The following is a 20,868-nucleotide window of genomic DNA, read 5'->3' on the forward strand; positions in this document are numbered from 1 at the left end:
CAGATGTAGACACCAGTCATCTGGATCACACATGGGGGGACAGATGAGTCATTCTCATATTTGATTAAAGCCTGCACAGCAGCCAACATTTCAACATTAAAATGAGCAGGTTTTCATATGTCAATGTAGTTTTACTACTAGAATAACACTACTATTCTGTATACATACACAGCTGTACAGGTAGAAGTATACTGCAGTCGGCTTGCCCTGCATTGAGGCTGGAAAGCTACTCATTAGAAGATCAACTTTGTATAGAAGTTCTGCTGTTGATTCTATTATATTTGCATTACTCATAACCTATTAAAATACAATATATTTCTTGTATAAAGTCAGATAAATACCAGGGGGTCTTATTTATAAAATGTTGGCATCACATGCATCAGGTAATTATGGATTACACAATGTGGGAATTGATCCAAAAAGACAGTCAAATAATGTCCTGTGTGGCTCTGGAAGGAGCTACATTTGGGAATCAATTTGGAGCGTTGTGTTAATCTGTCTCTGCTTTGGCTTTTCTCATTTACAGGGTAAACTTGGAGTCCCCGGATTGCCAGGATACCCAGGAAGACAAGGACCAAAGGTAATTGCGCACATGTATTGCTCCACATTAATTTGCTCAGTAATCAGAGTAACTTTAAAACCTCTACTGATCGAAGACACAATTTATTTGGCCGTAATGTAACTGCACACTTGCATTTTTCTGTGTATTTGAAAGGAGATTCATACATGTGCATGTGAAGATTTCCTTTCTGAACTTTTTGATGGCTCATTCTTTAGCCTCTTTAGCAAAGCCGCAGTCTGACAAGTGGACACGCTTGAAGCTTCCTGATCAAAGAGCAGAGGACTTGAATATGCCTTTTGGTGTCAACTCTCAGCTCCAACAATAAAACACTGCTTTTATCCGCGGCTCACTATCTCCTGTAGCATTTAATATGCTCGGGATATCTCAGGGGAATAAACAAGGGGTGTAATATTTAAGGTTTGTCTCTCAAATGATTCATTACTCTCTTACTCTCACACAGGGATCTCAAGGTTTCCAGGGTTTCCCAGGCGCCAACGGAGAGAAAGGAACTCGGGTATGTCGGACAGGCTTCTTATTATTCATCTCATTCCTACAAGGGTTGGATCAATACATGCGTAGCGTTGGAGACAGGCTGCTGTCCCAAGCTCCGAATTTATCAACGTAGAGGAAGTTGCATGGCTCTAAAATACAGATTTTTTTCACCAAGGACAGAGAGACAATTGCATTCCCTCTTCTTTACTACTTACACAACTCATTTCAGACCACCAATAGCATTGTTTATCACTTTGCAGTAGTTGAGCAATGTTTCATTTTCTTTGTTTAAGGGATGGGCCATTAGCATGGCTGCAAGAGTAATGGTTTGCCACCGCGAGTGGAGCAAGGCACATACAGCTCTTCATCTTCACAAAACATTTGTGAGGTTTATGAGACTGCGCTCCCAGACAGAGGGGCATAATAGTGCCATTAAGTAGTTCCAGAGCACTCTTTCTTTGAACTTTAAAGCCATACCAAAAATATAATTGTTTTCTCATTAAAATTGTATGAAGCCACTTTAATTGTAATATCGCTTTAAAATCATTATATTATATATTGTTGCTTATTAAAGTGTCCTATTCTTCGGAAGTAAAGTATTTAACGTAAGTCATGATAAATATTGATCGTAATTACAAAACGGGTAATTCCAAATTTAAGATAAAAGACGATCTCAGAGCTCTTAAATCGCCAAATTTTGTTGAAATCTGTTCGCAAATGTTACTGTCTGCTGCCATTAGATACATTCTTCTAGAGGCAGCAGCCGATCCATGATCTGTGACTCCTTTGACCATTGTGTGTGTGTGTGTGTGTGTGTGTGTGTGTGTGTCCTCCATGTCAACAGGGAACAGCGGGAAAGCCTGGCCCACGCGGACAGAGAGGACCAACGGTGAGTCTTACTCAGCAGACTCGTGCTTGTGTACAGATGGCCGGCTTGGCACCTGAGTGAAAATGGAAGTTGAACCTGGGCTTTTGCATGGAGGGGGAAACCCACGCTGATTCAAGTGATTCATTTCAGGTCACAAATACGTCTTAGGACACTTTCTGAGATTTTCTAATCACTTTTTTTCCTCCAGGGGCCTCGAGGAGAGAGAGGACCAAGAGGACCAACAGGAAAAGCCGGACCAAAGGTGCGTCAAATATTTCACTTCTGCATATTTTTACATATTCCGTGGCACAAGTTCCACACTTACTCCTTATTTTATCTCTCCAGGGCAACTCAGGAAATGACGGCCCACCAGGACCTCTCGGCGAGAGGGTACGTACCGTACCATCACATGTTTATCATTTTATTCTAATAACCTTATTGAGTCAACTGATTATTGACTGGCAATCATTTGTTGTTGGTTTCAGGGACTGCCAGGACCTCAGGGACCAACAGGTTTCCCAGGACCAAAGGGACCTCCTGTGAGTCCAAACTCATTCACAACACACACGACTGTGTCTATAAACCCATCATGCTTTTTACTTTGTCGTTCTTCACACTTACACTCATAGATTTGTTTGTATTTCTCAGGGACCTTCAGGGAAAGACGGACTGCCTGGACATCCCGGACAGAGAGGAGAGACTGTGAGTAAACTCGTTTGATGACTCAGCTCTTCTTCTGTTTTTCGAAAGAGTCAGTCGTATGGTACTGTAACTCTGTTTTTTTTCTGTAATAAACAGGGATTCCAAGGCAAGACTGGTCCTCCTGGCCCTCCAGGCGTGGTTGGACCTCAGGTGAGTCCCAGGCACTGACCATCTTGTTGTGTGGCCCCCCCATCACATTATTAATGCAACTTATTGATTGTATTTTTTGGTGCAGAGACACCATTAAGTAGCTGAAAAATAACAAATATGTATCTGAAAATGTTTTAAAAGTTACACCCACCAGTGTGCACCAGTAAAACCACCATAAAGCGCTCAGATGTTTTTATTTCCCCCCTATAAAAAAAAAGGATTAATCTCACCAGCCATGACATAAGTGTTGTTTATCCTCTTTCATATTAGCAATGGGCTATTCGTCCATTATGCATAAGCATTTAACAGACTTCCCCTCCCGGCCCGCTCTGCTAATGCCAGCTGAGAACATTGATGATAACGGAGCTGTATGTGGCCTTAATGACTAGTAGGCCTCCTACGCAGCAAATGCTCAGCTCCTCCATTGCCCTGTTTCGTAATAAATGGAGAAATTGTAACAGCTTTTTTGGTATTGAATTGCTGATTTTGCTCACAGTCTTCCTCTTACTGTAGTTGTATCTTCTTCACACCTCCTCTGCAACTCCTCTGGGTTTTATGGCTGTAGTGTCTGCGATTATATTTCATCATATTTTTTTTTATTGTAGGGATCAACAGGTGAGACTGGACCAATGGGAGATCGAGGTCATCCTGGACCCCCAGGCCCACCTGGTGAGCAGGGTCTACCGGGAGCTGCAGGAAAAGAAGGAGCCAAGGTGAATCCTGAAGCTCTATTCAATATTTTAGCTTTTCTTAAGCGCCTTATCTGCATCATACATTAAACAACATTGCTCCCATCCCATCTATAGTTTCTGTTTTATGGGATGATGTAACTAAGCTCATCTCAGTGTAATTTCCGTCATACAATCACTCGACCCTAACACTGCATTTACAGAATGAATGACGTTGTGCTTTGACCTACAGGGTGACCCCGGTCCTGCTGGCCCAGCAGGTAAGGATGGTCCTCCAGGGCTAAGAGGATTCTCAGGAGAGAGAGGTCTGCCTGGCCCTGTGGTAAGTATTCCCTCCTGCTCAGTACAAAAGTATCTCACAAATGCAATATCTCTCACAGCTTGGTTATTGCATAATAGTTCTGGGCTACTAAATCCCTGTTAGACTTTAGTTAACTTCAAGAATCAGAGATGATATCATGTCCCTGAGTGGGCTACAGAAGAGAAGAGTGTGCTCTAGGACGTTTATTTCTTTAAATATTTTATTTTATTCCAACTTGACAAAGTCATGTCGTGCTAGTTATGCAATTCACACTATTTCCTTACTGCCAACTTGCTAGAAATAATTAAATTGCAGAGAGCTTACCGGGTGCAGAAATTATACAACACACCTGTTCCTTTGTGATTTAAAGGATGTTTCGCAACAGTTTTTGTAAATAACTGTTCACCCCAGCTGCTCTCAGCCTCCACTTTGGGGACTATAGGAGGTTTTCCATCTCACGCTGGGCCCGTTCGAATCAGTCCAGCGCGAGGCAGGATGTGTGCTTCCCCAACAGATGTGTCTGTTTTTCTCAAGCTTTCATTTTGTTCTGTTCTGCAGGGGGCTCACGGTCTGAAAGGTAGCGAAGGACCCCATGGCCCACCTGGCCCTGCTGTGAGTACAATTTACTGCATCCTCATCCTCAGTTTGTCACTCTCATTCTCTCATTCTCTCATTCTCTCATTCTCTCATTCTCGCTCTCGACTTCCATGTTCTGTCTCCATCTCTGGGAATTGTTTTCATGTTAAAAGTTCCCACCCTCAGTTGTTCCAGGCTCTTATATAATATAATGATATGCACAGGATGCTACTTACATATGTGCCTGATGTCATGATTTTTGTTTTCAGCGTTAACACTTGACGTCTCTGATATTTTGTGTAGGGTTCTCCTGGTGAGCGTGGTCCTGCTGGCCCAGCCGGACCTACAGGTCTCCCCGGACGTCCTGGCCCCCAGGGACCACCAGGCCCATCCGGAGAGAAAGGTGGACCGGTAAGAGCATCGCGTTAAAGAGCTTAGTTAGACGTACTGAAAAATGTTCCCAGATTAAGCATGGCTGACAATATTCTAACAAAAAAATATATATATATTTCAGGGAGAGAAAGGACCTCAAGGCCCAGCTGGAAGAGACGGTATTCAGGGACCCGTAGGTCTGCCAGGACCTGGAGGACCTCCTGGACCACCTGGGGAGGACGGAGACAAGGTGGGTTGCATGTCTAGTTTTGCCGCCCACGTAAGAGAGAAATATGATGAAGTTCAGTAAAGCCACATTGAAGCTTTCACTTTTTTGAGCACTCACACACTAATATACAGACCATAATGCCCACCTACCACCTCACAAAGACACTGAACTTTGCAGTGAGGATCTAAGCCAGATACCCTCTTGTCTCTTTCCCCCATGACCTTAAACGCTCTGAGGGGAATTTGTCCGACAGAGTTTGCATCGATTAACGGATCTTTAAAAAGACGAACCTGCTTTGTTGCAGCTTTGTTCTCCTCTCTACAAACAGACCGAGGAGAGGGAGGAATTCATGCGGCGACAGCGGGATGTGTGAAAGTGACCCTTTAGTATTCCGAAGCGAGAACAACTCCTCATCCCCCTCTCAAAACATTTGCAGAAAGATCAGCCGCATAGATACTCAGAGGATAATCTCTTATCCTTTGAATAATTGCCTCAGTTCTTAACCGGCCTCGCACCGGTCCCCACGATGACAACAGACACAGAGAATACAAAGGGTGTGTGTCTGCCATGCAGATAAAAAAAGGATCTCTCCAGCTAATGTTTACACTCATTCAAACACTTTCTCGTTATAAGTCCCGTCCGTCGGGGAGCGAGCAACTCCAAGGCATTTTATTTTTAAGACTAATACTGCCTCGCAAAGAGCATTGTCTGACTCAAAACCCAAAAGTAAATGCTTTTTGGGTTTGGACAGATATTAACATTATTTCTCCAAACAACCATCAGCATGTGGAGGCTTTGAAAGAACGGTGCAAGGTTCTTCACACTGGGAATGCTGGTGCAAACAGGTTGAGATGGGACTATTCTGTTTTGGCTGTATTTATCACCATTTGTCAGAGACGGAGTGTTGTAATTTAAATATCCATAGACAGATCTCTCTGTCTTTGGACTCTCTCCATCCTCCATCTCGCTTGTGTTACTTACTTTACTTAAAAGGTTTTAACCGTCTTGGTTTCACACTGTGATCTTGTCATTCCACAGGGAGAGCTTGGAGAGCCAGGCCAGAAAGGAGGCAAGGGTGACAAAGGAGAGCACGTAAGTTGTTGTTCATTTATAGAAAATCATAAATACATTGTTTGTTTCTGATCCATTTTTACTGTAAACTGATGGGTCTTTGTCAGTTTTGAGTTGATTGTCCCTTCGATGTGTTCCTTCTCCTCTGCAGGGTCCACCTGGTCCCACCGGCCCTCAAGGGCCCGTTGGAGCACCCGGTCCTGCTGTAAGTGTCTAGTTTTGCATCCGATGTTCAGATCATTCAACGCCTCATCTGCTTCGCCTGTTAGGCTGACAGCACCACCCACCAGTCTTTGTGTCTCCTGATTGTGACCCCCTTTCATCCACTGCATTGTGCAGGGTGCAGATGGAGAGCCCGGTCCCAGAGGTCAGCAGGGTCTGTTCGGCCAGAAGGGAGACGAAGGATCCAGAGGATTCCCCGGACCTCCAGGTCCAGTCGGGCTGCAGGTGCGGACTGCGACAAAAACATATGAACTATGGTCAAATGTTGTTAATTTAAGAAACACAGAGGTAATAATGGTTTAACCCTCTGCACACTCCTCAGGGCTTGCCTGGTCCACCTGGTGAGAAAGGTGAAACTGGAGATGTTGGTCAAATGGTAAGTACATATATATAAGTGACTGTGTTATCATTCAATACATGACATTACAAGACGTTTTTTTTCTTGACTTATTAAACTGTATCCTCTCTTCCGTTTAGGGTCCACCCGGCCCCCCTGGTCCCAGAGGCCCCTCAGGACCCCCAGGAGCCGATGGCCCTCAGGGACCACCTGGCGGTATTGGAAACCCTGGTTCTGTTGGAGAAAAGGTAAACCACTCTTCTATGTTTGGTTTGATAGTGTATTGTTGCTGGTTGATAGTGTATTGTTTCGTCAGCATAATGCCATTTTGTTGTAATTTAATTTAATACATTTTTTATAAATGTTAACACTACACCTGCCCCTTCTTTAGTTGGTGTAAGTGTAAACAAAGAAGTCTCCAAAGTCACAAAATATCCTTTCAGTTCTGCCGTTTTGTGCCGCTTTTTCATTTGATACTAATTGCTTCTGTCCTGCAAGCAATTAAGTAAATAGACAACATAATCACCTGAGTAAACAAACACTTAGGCAGACTGCATATTTTATTGTGCTTCATGTCGGAACGCAAAAATCAGGTATTTAACAAAAAAAACTATTTTGTTCACATAATTATGATTAATTTGTCTCTTTAAACAGTATTTCATCTGAAAAAAGAGCATCACCCAACCATGCTATAAATATATTGTACTGTACAGTCATGTATGCGGTAGAATACGGTTTTCTATGGAGAAGCCAGCCTGGACAAAAACTGCCTGTGGCTTTTAAAGTGGATGGAAGTATCTGTTGTCCATCATGGAAGTCCACTCAACCTGTATTCTTTCAAATGGACAATGTATTCATCGTGCTTCAGCCTTTTTTTTTTTTGTTGCCAGATGGCGCCACTGGTCCTGCTCCAATAAATACCACGTCTTTCTAGATGTGAATTGTTTGAGTAAAGATGATTTTTTTTCCCCCAGAGAGGCAGACCACACAACATAGGCCCCCCAGGTGTTACATTCGTTTCACTGTAACCACTCTATGAGAAATATGTGATTCAGTTTTTTATCCGGTTGACTGGTTTTTACAACACCTTGGAAGAGACAGAATCGGTGCGCAAGCAGTTTGTTCCAGTGCTCCGTGGTAACGACTGTGAATGATACCTTTTTTTAAAGGCTTTGGGGCCGTTAATATTCCCATTCCTATTTATATGATACTCTTCTAAATGAGACATGACATTTCGTTCTGCCGCAGAGTGACAGATGCACAGCAAATGTAATGGACGTGCTGCCGCCTCCCCAACAGTGCTATAGCTGGGTGCAAAGAATATGAATACTGAAAGACACTGTGTGATAAATTATTAAAAAAGCAGCTCTCATAAAAATCAGCTGCGGCTCCTATTTGTTGCTGCTGTTTCATTATGAAAAGGCCTGCTTTGGCAGCTCCTGCAGCAGCTGGACTGCACTGCTGTGCACTTTCTCATCACTTTCTCTCCGTAGTGATGGTGTGATGTTTTTTTTTTAATCTGGTTCAGTCAATAGAATCACCTTTTGCTCCTCTATAATCTCCCTGAGGAGAGCCTGTCCTTCTCCTGTGCAAACAAACACTGCTCTTTTGGCTAATCGCTCTTCAGCTGATCTGGCATTTTATTGGCCGGCCCAAAGAGCTGGCAAGCGACTTTTTTATTTTTTTATTTTCTTCCGTTAACACATCCCTTCATATATCCGTGATGTGCAGCTGTCTTTCATGCTCTCGGATTCCCTGTTGTCAGCAGATTTGCCAAGGCAGCCCCGCGGTGAACATTAGCAGGTTGTTGTTTGGATGCAGTCGAGGAGTGTGCAGGGCTCCTCAGATGCAATGTTGCATAAAGACCCCGCTTCTAATACAGGAGGATCAGTCATGCTTTGAAACAGGCGTGCCAACTGGTAAGAGTGGATTTCCTGACAGCAACAACAGACGGTTTGGAAGACAGCCAGACACTAATTTGGCGGATCAGCTGATTGTTCACAATACAGAGCTGTTGTTCATGCTAGAGATAAATCTGGATATGCTTATTGCAACACATCTCTGCTCTGCTTAGCATCGCTCTGCAGAACTGTCCTATCGATTGCCCCCCCCGTCTCCCAAATATGACACCAGCAAATATTTGCCCCTTAAGCAGGCGTGGCAGACGACATCTGCAGTAAAGACCCGGCAAGGGAGGATTGTAGGCTTATGTGACAGTGAATAACGGTAGTGCCCGGTGTAGAGGTGAGTCAACAGAGCAACTATCCAATAAGGCAGGGGTGGGGGGGAAGAGAATAAGATATATGGGCAGCTTCCAGTGAGAACAGTGGGGTCAGCGCCCTCCGGTGCTCCAGCCACCCGATCCGCCTGCTCTTGATGGATTGAAATCTCCTGTGTCATCTCTTTCTATCCCCATTTGGGTGACAAGGGCACCGCGACAGTGAGCGCTGCTGTAAATGATGGGATCTTTAGAACCGCGTTGGATCAACAAATCACCTCTCTCTGTGCGTCTCTCTAACCCTCCACTTATATCTCCCCCTCTCCATCCTCTGTCTCCTCTCTCTCTTATCAGGGAGATGCTGGTGAAACAGGAGAGCCAGGTCTTCAGGGAGAACTTGGACCACCAGTGAGTTATCCGACTTTCTTTTTATCCACATTTACATGAAGAAGTACCAGCAACGAATTAAGAGAACCGACAATGTTTCACCAGTAATGGAATTATTGTTGGACACTCGCTAAACTACAAATCTGTGTAACTACAAGACAAAAATAATGAGGCTGTTATAAAACATCTTTGATGTTTCCTTAATCATTTTCCACTTAATATATATGAAGATCTCTGAGTTAGAATAACTAACATGCTGCGTAATATTTTAGGGTCCTAGAGGAGAGCGAGGAGAAAAGGGAGAGTCCGGTCCGGCTGGTACAGCTGGACCTCCTGGCCCTAAGGGTCCCCCTGGAGATGATGGTCCCAAAGGCAGCCCAGTAAGTCTTTTTATACACCTTCGACTTCACACAATACATTTTTATTTTATAAATCAATGTACCCTCAACACTGATTTTACCTCACACAAAGGTTGACCATTGTGACTTTAAACTCAAGTTTAACTGATTTTCAGGGTCCAAGCGGATTCCCCGGTGACCCTGGTCCTCCTGGAGAGCCCGGTCCAGCTGTACGTATGGCCTGAGCAAAACTGTACAAACTCTTCTATTATTCTGCTATTTTGATGCAATGCAGCATGACTGATGCTCTGTTCGTTTCTTATGCAGGGGTTAGACGGTCCCGCTGGTGACAAGGGAGATGATGGAGAGGCCGGTCAATCTGTGAGTGTTGTGTACAAATTGTGTTACTTTACTTGTGCCGAGAAGGAATTATTTTTATGATAAAGGCCATTTTAATCACAATATGAATACTGTTAATTTTCATTTTGTTTAAATTCAAACTTAGGGTTCTCCTGGACCCACCGGAGAGTCTGGTCCCTCTGGACCACCAGGAAAGAGAGTAAGTACTGTCCTTTGTTCCCTTGTCCTTGTTGTTGCAAAGTGTGATCCATGTCAAAAAGCTGAAATGTTTCTTTGCATTCCACAATATTAATCTCTTTTTTTTTTTTTTAATAGGGGCCCCCTGGAGTCAATGGACCTGAGGGAAGACAAGGAGAGAAGGGACACAAGGTAACACGTCCAACAAATACAGATTATCTGTGCACGTTGTACACCAGCAAAGTCAAGTCACCAACATATGAGGAAAGAATCTTAATTCTGTGTGCATCCTGATTTTGTGTGACAGGGAGAGTCCGGCTTGGAAGGTCCCCAAGGAAAGACAGGTCCAGTTGGTCCTCAAGGATCACCTGGCAAGCCCGGTTCTGAAGGCCTCAGGGGTATCCCTGGCCCAGTTGTAAGTAAAGTGTTCCCTACCATCACACTGATTTATTACAGTCATATCTCAATGCTGTGTGGTATTGTTTAAACAGCTTACAGAGCAGGTGTACATAAGTAGTTTTCAATAAACTGCTGAACGTTACGGAGCCTTGCTCTTTATGGAATCGTGTTTTCTTATGAGTCAAAGCTAAAAAACACGGTGCAACTTGTATTTCTATTCAGGGAGAGCAAGGTCTACCTGGTTCTCCAGGCCCAGATGGACCTCCCGGACCTATGGTGAGTAGAAGTGACTACTGGGACCTTTGAGCTGGGGATCTCACATAATGTGTACGTTCTGACCTGAATCCTCATTCAAACGTTACCTCTCTCTCTCCAATGTATCACCCCTCCACTCTCACAGGGTCCTCCTGGTTTACCCGGCATGAAAGGAGACTCTGGTATCAAAGGAGAAAAGGTGAGCCACCTGTGTATCTGGATTTGTGAAGCAGAGCATTAGCTTAATTCTAAGACTAATGGGCCTCTTTACTAACAGATTGATTAGGTCTGTTGTTTGCCTTCAGCCATCAAATCATTACCATAATGATTGGAGGGGGCGAGCCAGAGAAATGCATCACATGGCTCATGTTTCTGATGGTGTATTATTGACTGTTGTATTGATAATATGTGTGTGTGTTGTTCTCCACCCTCAGGGTCATCCGGGTCTTATTGGTCTTATCGGACCTTCAGGTGAACAGGGAGAAAAGGGTGACAGAGGTCTTCCTGGTCCACCAGGATCACATGGTTCCAAAGGAGACAATGTAAGAAAACAAAACCACTTTCTGTTCTGGTCAATATGTAGCATCAGGAAGAAACCATTCTTCTTCTCTTGTCAGAAACAGCAGTTATGGATTCACTTTCTCTTCTTTTTTTTTTTACTTCAGGGTATTTCAGGTCCCTCAGGTCCACTTGGTCCCCTTGGTCCTCCCGGATTACCTGTAAGACTCATTAAATGTATTGTTATACTGCATGTGCATAACTCAATAGTGTGTAATGTCTGAGCTAATATTGATTACTCGGCCATTTTTGTGTCTTTAGGGTCCTCCTGGTCCCAAAGGAGCTAAAGGGTCATCGGTAAGTGTCTTACTGAAAGCTGCATCCCATCAGGAACAGTAACAAGTATTTAATCTTGCCACGTGAAATCATTTGTAGTTTAACATCAAGCATTGCTTTAATTTGTCCTGCTCAGGGTCAAACTGGACCAAAGGGAGAGACTGGTGTCTCTGGACCTCCTGGCCCTCCTGTAAGTCCCCGACTCCATCATCATTTTCTATCTCGTACTCCCTGGGAGTCGTTATCTCCAGACATTTACATAATCTCCACCCTTATCTCTGACTGGCGTTTGTCTCTCGTCTCCCCATAACAGGGTCCTCCCGGCGATGTCATCCACCCGCTCCCCATGCAGTCTAACATGAAGGGCAGAAACCGCAGGAACATCGACGCCAGCCAGATGTCGGACGACCCCTCCGTGGACGCCAACTACAAGGACTACGACGACGGCATGGAGGAGATCTTCGGCTCGCTCAACTCCCTGAAGCTGGAGATCGAGCAGATGAAGCACCCGCTGGGCACGCAGACCAACCCCGCCCGCACCTGCAAAGACCTGCAGCTCTGCCACCCTGATTTCCCCGACGGTTTGTATTATATGCTCCGTCTAAAATGAGGCATGAGGTCCATTGTCTAATCCTCGCTCTCTCCACAGTTTTTAATTACTCCACTGAATATGTCCTTTATCACACAGCAGCTCTCTATAGATGCTGAAGAACAAAAATGGGCCACATGCTATGCAAGTTTGAGCTGCCAGCCTCACTGAGAGCCACAACTTACCTCCAGCCTCACCTATGTGACACAAATACACTACAGTATACTGCCACACGTTTATTAATAAATTATATTTTGGTAGTATATTAATTGTTGAAAAAGTTGTGAAGATTTGCTACTTGTCTTTCCCTCATGTGACAGTAAATAGAATATCTTTAGATCCCACAGGACTTATAATAATCCTTTCTGGACAGAAAATGAATTTTTTGATTAAGAAAATAATAATAACCATTAGTTGCAGCTCCAAAAATCATTAATTTATCCTGGTTACGTGCCACAGTTACATATAACTAATATTTCAGCAGCTAATTATTCACTGCAGCCTAGCACTAATTGTTTATATATCACTAGTAAATGAGAGTATTTATATTTCTGTATGATATTCCATCTCTGGATGATGATGTTATCAAACAGCAGAAATTAAAAGGTTGCTTAAATATTTTAAAACTATCATCACTTTAAATCACTGAATTAAATAGAATGTTGAATTTAATATAATGTGTTGTATATTATGTTTAACGCGTAATTTATGTTTGATTTAAGAAAGACAATATTTAACAATTGGGGACTTTTCCTGTCTACAACATCTCCAAATAAGATATTTGGCACAACACAGACTGATTGTGGAAACATAGAGACATGCAACATATTTTTAGCACAGTCCATAAAATGTCAGACCTGGCCTTGACCTGAGGGAGTACACTATAGGCTTCCCATCGCTTATATACACCACTCTATAATCTCTCTCTTTATCTCCATTTCTCCAGGTGACTACTGGATTGATCCGAACCAGGGCTGCTCTCGAGACTCCTTCAAGGTTTACTGCAACTTCACAGCAGGTGGAGAGAGCTGCATCTTCCCAGATAAGAAGTCTGAAGGGGTAAGTCTGTCCGCGTGTACACAAAGACTTGCACAAACACACACACACACGCGCACACACGCAGAGTGGAAAGTCAGGTTGAGGATATATTATACAGAAATGTTTGGGCCCATGCCAGCAAGATGATGTTGGAGAAAGGATAAAAACATTATTTACTATTTTCAGCCTCCAGTTTGGGATTTGATTGACAGTGAAATAAGTGTCTTTCTGGGACTAACTGCTGTGCATACTGTATAAATAACCCAAACATTTCAAGACAGCAATAGTTACAACGTTAACTCTATTGTTTCTACTCATATTCACATATAATTAGCCTCCATGAGATTAGCCGGTGAGTTGTTATGTGGGAGGTGACGCCACAGGGCTCCCAGCATTTACCATTTTACAAAACATGCTAAATCTCAGTTTAGTTCTGTCAGTTGGTAACCGCAGGGAGACAACTCCCTTCATTCAAACACCCACACATTCACCCATCCATGCTATTGTTTCAGTGCCATTTTTAGATCGAATGCCATTACAGACCCGTAGAGCCTTTGGCAGGTGACAGTAGATTTTCGCTTCATTATGCATGAGTGTGTGGAGAGTAGAGGAGAGTAGCAGTGTGGTGAAAACACTGGCAACGCTGTCTTTGACAAGTCAGGGTTGTGTAATAGCAGCACAGCGCTTCAGCCATTTTAATGATCCCACTCACCGAGCCTCTGAGGAGCAGGAGTTTGCTTAAGCTCAGAATAATGAAGCAGACTTTTTATAGCGTGCTGGTGATGGGGCTGAAGGAAAGAAAAAAAAAAAGCCTCTGCTGTCAGTCTCTGCTCGGAGACCGCAAACACACCCACGTGCGTTTAGATTGGCTCAGTTATTACGAGGGCGCATGGTTATACGCCGTCCACGCACTGTGCAGGATCACAGCCACACAGCCTGACGCAAAGTCACGAATTCTACAAAAGTGAAAAGTCACAGAGGGAATATATTTTCTCCTTGTATGAGTCCGTGAAAGTGCAAACAACTGAAGGTCACCTTCAAGGCAGCGTGGGTCTAATGTATGCCATCCCCCGGCGATAAGTGATCTCCGGCTCATCATTCATTCACGCATTAAGCTATTGATGACAGTTCCATATCAAACCCTGCTATCTTAATTATAGAGAAATTCATCATTGTCATGGCTGAGATCATTAGAGCTGTGCCCTGTTGGCCAATTCACAGCTTTTAATGGCATAACAAAGTTAGAGCACCGTGGCTGCACAGCACCAACACTGAGCAGCAGGAATAGAGGCCGCCGTATAAGAGCTCCTTGCAGGCGATCATTGCTTAATTAATCACTGTGTACTCATGAATTTTTCAGCAGCAATGAGCTGCCAGCCACAGTTTGTACTGTACAAAATGGCATAATGGCTTACTAAAACATCTTCTGCACTGGACCGGTTGGTCTGGTTGATCTTACTGAATACTGTTTCAGGTCCGGAAGACTCCTCAGAGGACAAACAGAAGGAGGAAGACGGGAGGAAAAAAAAAAAGAGATGGGATGATTTTCTGTCAGATCTGTTTCCTTTCTTTAACACTGCTGTTTTTCCCTCCTCTGCCTCTCTGTCGATTCCATGCCCCCAGGCTAGGCTCACATCCTGGGCAAAGGAGAATCCCGGCTCATGGTTCAGTGAATTCAAACGTGGTAAACTGGTAAGCCAGACTCCCGACCTTCCCAAGTCCTTTTCCCTTCCCTGAATGCCTCTTATATTTTACAGAGCAAAATGGCAAAATGGCCCAAAGACTCGCCAGGCACATGGTATAGTCACTACAAGAGAGGTTCCCTGGTAAGTGGCCCTGCCCCGCGGTCACAGAGTCCTGGCTTCGGCCGGGACTCTGTGTGCCTGAGGCTCTGCATGGTTCTGGTTCTGACCTACAAAGGCTTGTTTATGTTGTGGGTTGTTACTTCAGTTGTGGTGCATGATTCAGCACGAGCTGCACTCACCTTCAGTCCAATAACAGAGGCGATGCTCTCACGAGGCAAATGGAGGAGAGGTTTGTGGACCACGCAGGCAAGATGAAGCAATACATTTGGAATCTAATGGAGTTTAACAAATGGAAAACAATGTACTGCTGTTCCACTCCACTCTGCCACACCTCTGCTACATCAAGAGAGCATCTCCTGGTGACTGTGTGCCGCAACACTCCCATGACTCAAGACACCACATCCAGCTTATTTAATAGTTTGGAAAGAAACACTCGGGAGGGAATCCATCACTTAACACTTCCTTTCCTTACACATTACATTTTTTTCTTTATGTTGTAATTCTCAACAAGGTCATTTATCCTCCACAAAGGGGGGGGGGGGCATAAGCATCAGTCCCCTCTCTGCTGCAGCCATTCAGCTGCACTCACATTCCCAGTGTCTCCCTTAAACACTACTTAGATCCGGCGGAGTAGCTCTGAGTCAAACGGGTCAGGCACTCAGTCACCACCCAGGGGCTTCTGGGTACTCAGTCACTGTTGACTTGCGGCTGTGATGATAAAGAGGTAATGTTTTTTTTCTGGCTATGTCGGAGCTGGGTTCCACACGCTGGGCGGGGAGGCGGAGGAATGGGGATGAAGAGTGGTGGGGTAAAAGACAAAAAGCATGGAAGCACCCGGCCACTCTGAGGATGAACGGTGGTACGATGCCGACACTCATCGACATATTACAGAACCAAAATCTTCATTGTTAACATATTCATAATTAATTAGCCAATTAATTCATCGGCACTACATTTCTGCACAAATACACGGAGAAGATGATTAGCTCCCTTCTGCCAATGTGAAGTTGGAGTGTCGGTACTCTGGGTTTGTATGTGCATGCGTGTGTCTGTGAATGTGCGCTTATGTGCAAGAACAACAAGTCGAGAAAAGAAAGACCACATCCAGACTCACAGACGGTTTGCTGCTCCCTCCGGCTGCATGGTGTGGATGCTGCATGCGCTCTACTCTCAGTAAGTCCCTGTATGTCTGAGAGACGAAGCCACTATGTGGATCTAATGGATTCCTGACGGTTGGTATGTAGATAGTCACGCACGGACATTAAGCGGAAGCATAAATCCAGAGCTGCCATCTTATCAGTCGGGAGGATTACAAGGCGCTGTAATCAGCTTAATGGAATGTTTCTCTGTTTTTCCGTGAAAATGGGCTGGAAAAAAGAAATATCTAGGTTAATTATAGGTTAATTACCAGGCAATTAACATGTCATTACTGCAACTTATTTCTTATTAGGATAATTACATTCCCATGTACATACCATAATTTGCTCATATTGGGTATATATTTTACATAATTACAAAATCAACATTTAAATTAGATGTTTAGTTATGCTTATTTTCTTTTTTACTTTGATGGCAGATTTTTCCACACTGAGCATTGCACATCAGTAACGCTTGAAGGCATTAGACCTAAGTATTCTGCAACCTTCTTTTCCCCATCAATAAAGTATCATCAGCTGATTTCTTAAGAACCATGGAATTTGTTTCATGCTGATCTTCACCCTGGAGACATTTGCATATATTTACACATTACTTAGGAATAAGGTGGGTAATATTCAGCATCTTTTATTCAACAAAAAACCCCATGAAAGGACCAAAGCCTGCGATGAAGTTATGCTACTAACAAGAGTTCCATTGCCAAAAATGATCAGTGAGCCACACAGTTGCACTGGCTTATGTGTTCTTTCATTACAATGCCCATGGGAACTGTAGTTTATTTTAAGTCAATCCTTTAAACACCAGTCGGTTGTAAATACTCAACACAGTGTACTAAACGACTATAAATCCACAGGTGAAAAAAGTCCCCAAAAAAACATTTGCTAAAAACTACAGTGGCTTGCTGTTAAAGGAAATGAGCGTTTTCTTAAAGTAGATTTTCAACCTTTTTCCAAAGATTAATGTCTTTTATAGGAATAAATGGGCTTAGAGTCGAGTGCCACAAACAGGGTCGGTAAGTCGGAAACAATTGTGAGAATTTTGCTCTTTTCATGGGATTTGTTGACTATAAGAAAAATGTCTAATATCACCAACCTTATCCTTTATATATCCTAATTATAATAATCAGGTAAAAATTCCCGTCCTGTATTGTCCTTAGATTGTGCAAACAAAGCTCTGTTAGTTTTGTCTGTGTTCTCGCAGAGCATCGTAGTATATTTACTCTGTATCCTTGGACGACACATCCTTTTTCTAACACTGTTGTCAATAAGAAACACGTCCTAGAACTCCGAACCCAGCAGTTACATTTGAATACAAATGACTAGTTATAACTTTAATCAAAACAGCTCCCAAGAGACAAAAACGCTGCACCGCGAAGACATGACAGTGTGCTCTGTGAATCTTTAAAGGATCTTCAGGATATTCCTCTCGGTCCACTCATCTTTTAAACTCATCCCCTCTCCTGGTGTTACGTTTTTGATGTTCAACTTCACTTATTTTGCAGCTCTCCTACGTGGACGCCGAGGGCAACCCCATCAGCGTGGTCCAGATGACTTTCATGCGGCTGCTGAGCGCCGCAGCCAGACAGAACATGACGTACAACTGCTACCAGTCGGTGGCCTGGCACGACCAGGATCAAGACGGCTACGACAAGGCCATCCGCTTCCTGGGCTCCAACGACGAGGAGATGTCTTACGATAACAACCCCTACATCCGCGCGGTGGTCGATGGCTGTGCGGTGAGTCGAAAGAGATGTGTGTGTTTGTGTAAGCGGTTGGCGGAGCTCCTTTGATGAACGTCGTTAGAAAATGATGTTTCAGTTTTCTTTGTAGTGGCTCAGTCAATAAGAGCCCTGCAGAAGTGTGTGATGTTTTGTTTGGGGGGGGGGGGGGTTTCTGAAGAACGCTTTCTTCAAACTCTTAACTCTGCCTTCTGCTGTGTCTTTTTTCTCTCCCACAGTTGAAAAAGGGTTATGAAAAGACAGTACTTGAGATCAACACACCAAAGGTGGAGCAGGTGCCGTTTGTGGACATCATGTTCAACGATTTCGGCGGCTCCACGCAGAAGTTTGGATTTGAAGTGGGCCCTGTCTGTTTCCTCGGCTAAGACTGTTTACCGAACAAATGGAGAGAAAAAAAGCATTAATATTTGTTTTCACAGAAAATAAAAAAAACAATTGAAAAAGAATAGGACAATTCTATTTGTAAAAAAAAGTAACTTTTGTTTCCATAAAGCAACAAGTATGAGTAAAATGAAATCGAGTTGAGAATGCAGTGAAATTCTAGAGGAACACGAAATAACCTTGAAACCTCAGTGTGCCTTCTCCATCACATGCAAGTTTTGAAACTGGATGTCAGGTCCTGCCTCCTCATACACTCACACCAGCCTAGCCCCATGTCATCACACTTGATTTAGACTGTTTTTTTTTTTTTGACCCAAACAACAAAGGCGACCCTGAGAGCTGCAGCCGTTCCAGACGGCCGCGGTACCTGCCACGGACTCCATTTGATTTGGCTCTTTTTTCATTTCTTAAGTTCTGATCTCATGTTTTGCCTCATCTCCCTGGCTTTTCTTCCACTTGTCTTTTGATGGTTTGTTTTGCTCATTAGCTACGGGAGCTTTGTTTGTGCATAATTCTCTCCCCATTCCCTTGGAATGGACCTTATATATATAAATATATATAAATAATTTTTATGTTTGTAAGTACATTCTGTATATTTTTTTTTTTTCCTGGTAACGTTTATTGCTTCTGGCTTCAAAACATGCATGTGACTTTATGAATTGTGAATCAGGAGACGATGGATTACGGGGATAACATCTAAATTGTAATAATATATCGAACGTGAGGAAATTCGACTTGTAAATTGAAAAACTCAACCAACAAAAAAAAAAAAACTAATTTGGAAGTCCTTTCTTGTTGCAGTTGTGGAGCACACCTTGTTGTAATTTAAGAGCAGAATGGAAATAAAAGCGGAAAACAAGCTCTGTGATATTATGTGACAGTTTGATTTGCGTAACGATCAAAAAAAAAAAGAAATACATTCCTCCTTTGGTGCCGTCTGAACAGAACACCTGCCGCGGTGGTGATATCATTAAGTTAATAAACTGCTTCTATTATTTTCCTGAAATACGCATCTATCTGACTATGCAATGGGAGATGATGTCACATTTCTATGAAAACACAAAGAAATCAAAATCTAGGTGCTATTTTCTCTCTTCTGTGGTGCTAAGTATTTTCCTTTTTTGTGTTGTTTGAATGAAAGGAACCCCCACATCCGATACAGGTGGATCTTTGCTGCATCCATTTCTTTTTCTTTTTTAAAAAAAATTGGTTTTTATGTTCATTGGTGGTGTGTTTGCATGCCATTTCTCTCTACGTATTCACTCGCAGATCAGTGCAGCATGGCGGCGTATGTTATCTCCTGCTTCAGCGGACCGCGTAAGAAAACTTGTACCAAATGTTGGAATAACCAGAGGAGACTAAGATGGCGCTGTTGGCTTTGCATATCATTGCTCTAAGATGCTGCATTATGGCTCTTGCTGTTGGATCATCTGTGCCACATCAAACTGATGGAGTTGACCAGTGGACATGTTGTTATTGGGCCAAAGCGAAAAAAGGGATGTTTTGTTTGGTGAATGAAACCCTAAACTCTCCCACCAAAAGGTTTTCAGGTATATATTTAGCTTTAAGGGCCATGGTGGCTTGAAATCTATTTTTTATTTTTTTTTTGTATGGGAAACAACTTGATATTTTTATAGATTTAACGACAGTAGAAGCAGGTCACTAAATTAGCCAGATAAAAGCGCAAATAAATTGCTTGTTGGTCTACTATTTTTTGCCCTTATTGTAATAATGCTCTTTGTTCAAACTATGCACTCTCTTTGCTTATGACCACTAGTATCTACCACAGAACTTTTACAGCCCTTCGACATAGGTTTGTTTTTGTTTCCTTTTTTTATTCTTCAAATATGTGACTTGAACCATTTCTGTTAAGGTAACTCAATACGCTTGTAGATCTTTGGCTTTATTTTTCATTGGGATGCAGTACACCCAAATTTAACACTTTCCTCTCGATAATAAGGAGAAGCAATTTTTTGTAAATTTCCAGAACCAGCAGTGATTCTGCCATTGTCTTGTTTCGTTTTCAGTTTGTAGATTTCCGTTTGTCTGTCTGTCTGTTTGTTTTCACGGTCTTGTCAAACCTGTGTAAGGATAAGAGGATAGAAGTTATATTGGTTTTTATGTCAATAAATTCAAGTTTACTGTGGCCATCCACTCTTGTATGTCTTTTGAAGCATTAAAACCTATCTGTATGCATGAAATTGTAAAGTTTTTTTCTCTTGTTATGATTCTGTAGAGCGACATGATCTCCAGTCCACGTTTTATTCATCGGGATACATCGGCTCTTCAGTGATGAATAAAAGGGTCATGTCCACAATTGTGAAGTGGAGAGAAAAATGATGAACTTGTAACTCTACCAAAGCCAATGTTCGTTTGTAGTATATTTATTGTATTATTTAAAATAAAAAAATAAATGTTAAATGACACCATAGTTTAAGTGTAAGAGGCCCCCTCTTTACATGCACACAGGAAAACAAAAGGTTTTGTCAAAAGGTTATATATTTTACCACATGTTATATTACATGAGCTCCTTTTTTAATGGAGCCCTTCGGGATGCGTTTGGCCACATCTATTTAAATATAGTCCTCCTGTTAACAACCTCTTGGCTGTGTGTGTGAGAGAA

The 20,868-nt window shown here is 42.9% G+C and overlaps 1 protein-coding gene across 2 annotated transcripts in view; it reads left to right on the top strand.

The window, feature by feature from the left end:
* The window catches only part of col5a1 (procollagen, type V, alpha 1), a 71,644-nt gene extending 51,253 nt beyond the window's left edge, over nucleotides 1-20,391 (top strand). The window contains exons 31-66 of one of the 2 annotated variants that reach the window (XM_054612492.1): nucleotides 527-580; nucleotides 1,023-1,076; nucleotides 1,899-1,943; nucleotides 2,131-2,184; nucleotides 2,268-2,312; nucleotides 2,408-2,461; nucleotides 2,571-2,624; nucleotides 2,721-2,774; nucleotides 3,380-3,487; nucleotides 3,696-3,785; nucleotides 4,323-4,376; nucleotides 4,644-4,751; nucleotides 4,855-4,962; nucleotides 5,980-6,033; nucleotides 6,164-6,217; nucleotides 6,352-6,459; nucleotides 6,557-6,610; nucleotides 6,712-6,819; nucleotides 9,144-9,197; nucleotides 9,449-9,556; nucleotides 9,691-9,744; nucleotides 9,842-9,895; nucleotides 10,020-10,073; nucleotides 10,190-10,243; nucleotides 10,359-10,466; nucleotides 10,673-10,726; nucleotides 10,851-10,904; nucleotides 11,140-11,247; nucleotides 11,371-11,424; nucleotides 11,525-11,560; nucleotides 11,676-11,729; nucleotides 11,853-12,120; nucleotides 13,075-13,187; nucleotides 14,790-14,858; nucleotides 17,628-17,861; nucleotides 18,083-20,391. In XM_054612492.1, coding sequence (XP_054468467.1) covers nucleotides 527-580; nucleotides 1,023-1,076; nucleotides 1,899-1,943; nucleotides 2,131-2,184; nucleotides 2,268-2,312; nucleotides 2,408-2,461; nucleotides 2,571-2,624; nucleotides 2,721-2,774; nucleotides 3,380-3,487; nucleotides 3,696-3,785; nucleotides 4,323-4,376; nucleotides 4,644-4,751; nucleotides 4,855-4,962; nucleotides 5,980-6,033; nucleotides 6,164-6,217; nucleotides 6,352-6,459; nucleotides 6,557-6,610; nucleotides 6,712-6,819; nucleotides 9,144-9,197; nucleotides 9,449-9,556; nucleotides 9,691-9,744; nucleotides 9,842-9,895; nucleotides 10,020-10,073; nucleotides 10,190-10,243; nucleotides 10,359-10,466; nucleotides 10,673-10,726; nucleotides 10,851-10,904; nucleotides 11,140-11,247; nucleotides 11,371-11,424; nucleotides 11,525-11,560; nucleotides 11,676-11,729; nucleotides 11,853-12,120; nucleotides 13,075-13,187; nucleotides 14,790-14,858; nucleotides 17,628-17,861; nucleotides 18,083-18,229 — 2,937 coding nt within the window. In that variant the 3' untranslated portion in view covers nucleotides 18,230-20,391. Of the gene's footprint in view, nucleotides 1-526; nucleotides 581-1,022; nucleotides 1,077-1,898; nucleotides 1,944-2,130; nucleotides 2,185-2,267; nucleotides 2,313-2,407; nucleotides 2,462-2,570; nucleotides 2,625-2,720; nucleotides 2,775-3,379; nucleotides 3,488-3,695; nucleotides 3,786-4,322; nucleotides 4,377-4,643; nucleotides 4,752-4,854; nucleotides 4,963-5,979; nucleotides 6,034-6,163; nucleotides 6,218-6,351; nucleotides 6,460-6,556; nucleotides 6,611-6,711; nucleotides 6,820-9,143; nucleotides 9,198-9,448; nucleotides 9,557-9,690; nucleotides 9,745-9,841; nucleotides 9,896-10,019; nucleotides 10,074-10,189; nucleotides 10,244-10,358; nucleotides 10,467-10,672; nucleotides 10,727-10,850; nucleotides 10,905-11,139; nucleotides 11,248-11,370; nucleotides 11,425-11,524; nucleotides 11,561-11,675; nucleotides 11,730-11,852; nucleotides 12,121-13,074; nucleotides 13,188-14,789; nucleotides 14,859-14,923; nucleotides 14,993-17,627; nucleotides 17,862-18,082 lie in introns of both variants that reach the window. The other variant, XM_054612493.1, reaches the window with a different exon arrangement.
* The last annotated feature ends 477 nt before the right edge of the window (nucleotides 20,392-20,868 follow it).

The sequence above is a fragment of the Anoplopoma fimbria genome, chromosome 14, assembly GCF_027596085.1.
Source record: "Anoplopoma fimbria isolate UVic2021 breed Golden Eagle Sablefish chromosome 14, Afim_UVic_2022, whole genome shotgun sequence".
NCBI lineage: Eukaryota > Metazoa > Chordata > Actinopteri > Perciformes > Anoplopomatidae > Anoplopoma > Anoplopoma fimbria.